Source organism: Dipodomys merriami, unplaced genomic scaffold (genome assembly GCF_024711535.1).
Source record: "Dipodomys merriami isolate MVZ:Mamm:240054 unplaced genomic scaffold, mDipMer1.0.p SCAF_64, whole genome shotgun sequence".
In the NCBI taxonomy this organism is placed as follows: Eukaryota; Metazoa; Chordata; class Mammalia; order Rodentia; family Heteromyidae; genus Dipodomys; species Dipodomys merriami.
The window spans coordinates 3,121,451-3,126,517 of NW_027206224.1; the positions used below are offsets into that span (position 1 = coordinate 3,121,451).

The 5,067-nt window shown below is 59.2% G+C and overlaps 1 protein-coding gene across 1 annotated transcript; it reads left to right on the forward strand.

Moving 5' to 3' along the window:
* Positions 1 to 895: 895 nt before the first annotated feature.
* LOC138815322 (tubulin polymerization-promoting protein family member 3) lies at positions 896 to 4,494 on the forward strand. Its single transcript, XM_070004663.1, has 4 exons — positions 896 to 1,026; positions 3,368 to 3,561; positions 3,674 to 3,827; positions 3,950 to 4,494. Exons 2-4 carry the CDS (start codon positions 3,374 to 3,376, stop codon positions 4,136 to 4,138), a joined length of 531 nt encoding a protein of 176 aa, XP_069860764.1. The 5' UTR covers positions 896 to 1,026; positions 3,368 to 3,373; the 3' UTR covers positions 4,139 to 4,494.
* Positions 4,495 to 5,067: the final 573 nt, after the last annotated feature.

Consider the following 5,067-nt stretch of genomic DNA (forward strand, 5'->3'; position numbering starts at 1 on the left):
TTGGGGACTTGGTGCTTTACTTCAAGGCAAGGGCCGTGGCAAGAGGGCGGGGTGGATCGCCACCCAGACTGGATGGAGATGGGGGTGCTGCAAGACCCCCGGGACTCAGTACAGGGCTTGTGAGTGGGAAAGTCTCCGCCGGGAAGGTCTGCGTCCCAAACCCTCAGAGCCTGCCTCCCAGCGTCGGGGGCCGGGGCTCCACCACACCCAGCGCTTTTTCTTAGTTAGAAAGGGGAAGCAGGCTTTGTGTTTCGCAGACACCAGTGTGTGTGTGGGAAGGGGGGTTAGGAACCGGGTAGGTAGGAGTGCGGGGAGGCCGTCCCCGGAGGCCCCGAAGCTGTCTCGGAGTGGCAGGACCACCACGTCGTCTGAGCGCCAGCTTCTAGCTCAGGGCAGGCATGAGCCCCTCACTGGCGCTCTCTTGCTCTTTCCGCGGTGCAGGCGGCGTCGGGACCCGAGCCTGGGGATGGTGGGCGTGGCCTCCAGGTGGCTGAGACCCCCACCACAGGGGAGGGATCTCCCCGGTCTCCAGCCTCCCATCTCCTGGTCCCAAAAGGCCTCCAGTGGGCGGTGTGGGAAGCTGTCTTTCCCCTAGAGGTTAGGGGGGTTTTCCTGTCAGGGGCCCTTGGAGGATGTACAGAATTGCAGGGGGCTCCGGTCTGCGCGGACCGGACTGCAGAGCCGGGGGGTGGGGGGAGGGCGGAGGCGGGGAGGGAGAGCGGGACCCGGCAGTCCTGGGAGCGCGGCGGGCGCCCAGCCTGGAGCGGGGAGGGCGGGGTCTGGTGGGCGGAGCCAGCGTGACCTTGGTCACTCTCCCGCCGAGACAGCCTGGGGGTGGGACTCGCTGTCTCTATGGAGACCGAGAAACAGGGGATAATACGGAGGAGCCGCCCGGGCTGCAGTCCCGCCCCAGAGCCGGCAGGGAGCGGAGCTGCGGAGCCACTTGGTCTCCCGCATCCGTCGGTCCATTCCTGCGTGCTGTCCATCTGAACGCGAGCTGCGGGAGCAGCCACGAGATAGAAGCCGGTAGGAGCCGACCACCCTAACCAGTATCCTGCACTAGAAGGGGTGGGTGGAGTGGCCTGGAAGGGGTCCTAGCCCTGGATAGTTCAGAGTCCAGGACACCAGCTGAGTGTTCCAACCCCCCCCCCCAGCCCCCACCTCCGTGCTCGGCTGATTGATGACTGCAGCTGTCCTAGCAGGAGCAGCCCGGGTGGCCTCGGCTCAGGGGTGTGGCCACTCCATCCCTGGCTTGCAGACCCCAGGGTTGCCTGGAGTTCTCCCCACCTGAGCAGCTCCGAGATTCCTAGTAGTCCATCTTCCCACAGAAAGGAGTGGAGATCCAAGATCCCCACTGGATGTAGGAGCCTCCTATCCTTTGGGGCATGCATCCTGTGGCTCCCAAGCTCCCCTGGACATTATTACCCTAAGTGCACCAAAGCATAGGGCTTTGGGCTTCTGTGGGAGGTGGCACCTAGGGAGAGGGAAAGGGAGTGCAGTGCCACGGGCTGCGGTCCCCACGATGTAGTCGTTCTGGGCGCGCAGTCACAGAAACTGTGCACGATCACAGGGAAAGGGCTTTCAGTGTCAAATATAGTGGTAGCCGGAGAGGGAAGCCAGGCAAAGGCCCAGGCTATGGACAATGGAAGGAGAGTTAAAGATGGTGGTTGAGACTGAGGGTGTGGTCGGGAGGCTGTAGTAGGAGGCTGGCAGGGGCGGGGGGGGGGGGGGGGTCCTCAACATAGTGCCTGGGAGTCTGGAAATGCCAATGTGTGGGTCAGGGTTAGGACTGGTATGTGAACAAAGGGGACACTGAAGTTGTGGGCAGGGGGCTTGGACAAGGGCTATGGGTGAGGAGCTAGGTCTCTGTCTGGTAATGGGGGTCTGCAGGGTGTGGATAGGGAGGCTACAAGTGTGGGCTGCAGGTGCGGCCTCAGTACAGGGCAGCATTTAATGAAGCTTCAATGCAGGGGCTGCGGGTGTGGTCAGGGGACTGCAGTGGACAGCTATGGGTGTGGCTAGAAGCCTGCAGTGGAGGGCTATGGTGGGGGCATCCTTTTAGTGCAGGGCTGGAGGTATACCAGGGGTCTCAGTGGAGGCCTTGAGGGTAGGGTGAAGTAGAGTGGTAGAAGCAGAGGAAAGGGTCAGGCCCTCCCTCAATCCCAGGGCTATGGGTGTGGACGGAGGAGACTGCAGTACAGAGCTGAAGGTGTGGTCAGGGGTTCAAGGCCCAGGGTGTGGAGGCCAGGGCTGAGTGCATGTGACTGGTGTGTGGGAACGTGGACTGATGTGGTGAGGGGTGGTCAGGGTGTGGGCCGGGAACATCAATGGAGCCTGAGATGTAGACAGGGGGATGTATTCTTCAATGGAGTACCACAGAACCAAAGCCCTGGTCCCACTTGGCAGCCCCCACTTTGGGAACTACTACTACCACCCCCACCCAAGGGGTTGCTTCTAATCTCCTGCTCCTCCTAAATTTCATTAACTCAGAGCTGCATCTCCAATGGGTGGCAAAGGGCCAAGAAACCACAGTTGTGCCCTAGGCACTGGGAGTGTTGGTGTGCCCCACCCCTGGGCCCCTGCTCCCCAGCCCAGCCCAGCCCAGCCCAGCAGCACTGGGAGCTTCTCCCTGAGCTGCCCTGACACCATCCTGTCCTTAGCAACATTCTCCAAGCAGCACCACACTCCCTTAGCAACTGTCTCCAGGCTTCACAAACTGTGGCCAGGCCAGCCCCAAGCTCCACTCCCCTCATGTTTTTGTTTAATAGCAAATAGTAACAAGGCCCAGGCTGGGCCAGCTGCACCCCTGCCTAGGGCATGCCTTTCCTGCCCTTGCTCCTGCTCCCTTCTCAGGCCTGGGCTGGGGCTTGCTGGGGCTTCATGACCCTTACAGTCTCACTCCACACCTGCCCAACCAACAGCCTGGCCTGGCACTGACCCAGATTGGGCATGGAGCTTCCTGGTGGGGGGGGGAGCTGCTCTGCCACCCTTACTTCCACCCAAGCAGGCTTTGTGCCAGGGCCAGACAAAGCCATGGCCCTCAGCTGCTGCCTGCACAGTCTTTCTGGACAGTGCCACTCTGTTCTGTTCCTAGCCTGGTGTGGGCATCATGATTTCATGTTCTAAGCCCTACTCAGAGCCAGGGCTGGCTGGCACTAAGCAACAGAATTTTTCCACCCAGGGCTCTTGTGGGGACTAGGCAGACTCTAAACATGGACCCCTTACTCAGACAGCCCAACCTCACCTTTGAAGGTCTGCAGCAGAGGTGCTGGCGGCTCAGTGCTTTGAGGTGGAGGCAGGGGCGGCTTGGGCCTGGGGGAGGGGAGGAGCAGCTTGCTTGGGAGGTGACTGAAGCGGGTCCTCACAGGCTGGCATGGCAGCAAGCACGGATGTAGCTGGGCTGGAGGAGAGTTTCCGCAAATTTGCCATCCATGGTGACCCCAAAGCCAGTGGGCAAGAGATGAATGGCAAGAATTGGGCCAAGCTGTGCAAAGACTGCAAGGTGGCTGATGGAAAAGCTGTGACAGGGACTGATGTTGACATCGTCTTCTCCAAAGTCAAGTGAGCCCTGGGCAGCCCCTGCTTCTCATGTTCGCAGGTGGGGAATTGAGGGAGGGATTTAGGGAGGCCAGCAACAAGGGCACTGGCCTTATGGTGCCCATATGCCTGGCAGGGGGAAGTCTGCTCGGGTTATCAACTATGAGGAGTTCAAGAAGGCCCTAGAGGAGCTGGCAACCAAGCGGTTCAAGGGGAAGAGCAAGGAGGAGGCCTTTGATGCCATCTGCCAGCTGGTGGCAGGCAAGGAACCAGCCAACTTGGGTGTTACCGTAAGTGTCCCACGGATGGATCTCTGATGGTTAATGAGAGGGACGCGGGGGAATCTTGGCTGCGGGTGGGAAAGGGCTGGGCTCCCTCACCCAAAGCCCTCGGGGAAACTCTGTCCATTCAGAAAGCAAAAACAGGAGGTGCTGTGGACCGGCTGACTGACACCAGCAAGTACACTGGCTCCCACAAAGAGCGCTTTGATGAGAGCGGCAAGGGCAAGGGCATCGCCGGGCGGCAGGACATCCTGGACGACAGTGGCTATGTGAGTGCCTACAAGAACGCAGGCACTTACGATGCCAAGGTGAAGAAGTGAGCCCCAGGAAGGTCTTCAGTGCTTCTGCCCCCGCCAGAGGCTCAGACCCGGGCTTAAAGGGGCACTTGGAGCAAGAAAGCCTGGTCTCCTCCCTGCTGGACCTGCCACCCAGAGCTTCCTGCCCAGCCCCATGGGGCCAGTCCACCAGGCCTCTGACCCAGACTACTCTGTGTCCCCTTCTTCCACTCTTGCCTCCCCTGACCTCTGTTGGGGGACAGTCTCTGCCTATAGCCTCACCACCCTAGCCTGGTCCCGGGCATGGCTGTTTCCTGCCTGCTTGCCTCATATTTAAGCTGCTGCTCTGGCCAAGTGCCTAATTCTTACCCAGACCTCAATAAAGACACCTTTTGTACCAATATGGCCTGCTTGGGTATATGATACCTCAGTATCCTCCCCTCAATATTATCCTCCTGTGTACACACATCCTATATATTCCTCCTACTGGCAGCCCTGCCCTGGGAAAGTCATATGAGTCCCTTCCATTAATGCATAGCCAGCGTGCCTCAGATGCCTCTTAGGGAAATCAAAAGCTTTTAGCTGGGCTCTGACCTGGAGTCCTGACGTAGCCTGCCCCTCTGCAGATTTGGCTCTCTCCACTTTCCCCGCAGGAGTAGGGATGAGACAGAAGACAGGTCCTGGGCCAAGCCTTGGCAGAGGTCCCAGTGCCAGGCAGAGGCCCTATGCCTGCCAACAGGGGGCTACCAAGGCAAGTCATTTGGGTTCCAGCCCAGAATTTGTGAAAATGTAGGTCCAGGAGATACTTTAGCAAGTATATCATTTTACTCTCTAATTGTATAAATAAGGAAACTGAGGCCCAGAAATAGCAAGGGTTTATGACCAAGGCTTTTACCTCCAGGCTGAGCTCTCTGTGATTTTCTAAAGTGGGGTTGGATAGCCACTGACAACCTGGCATCCCACTGCAAGGGGTC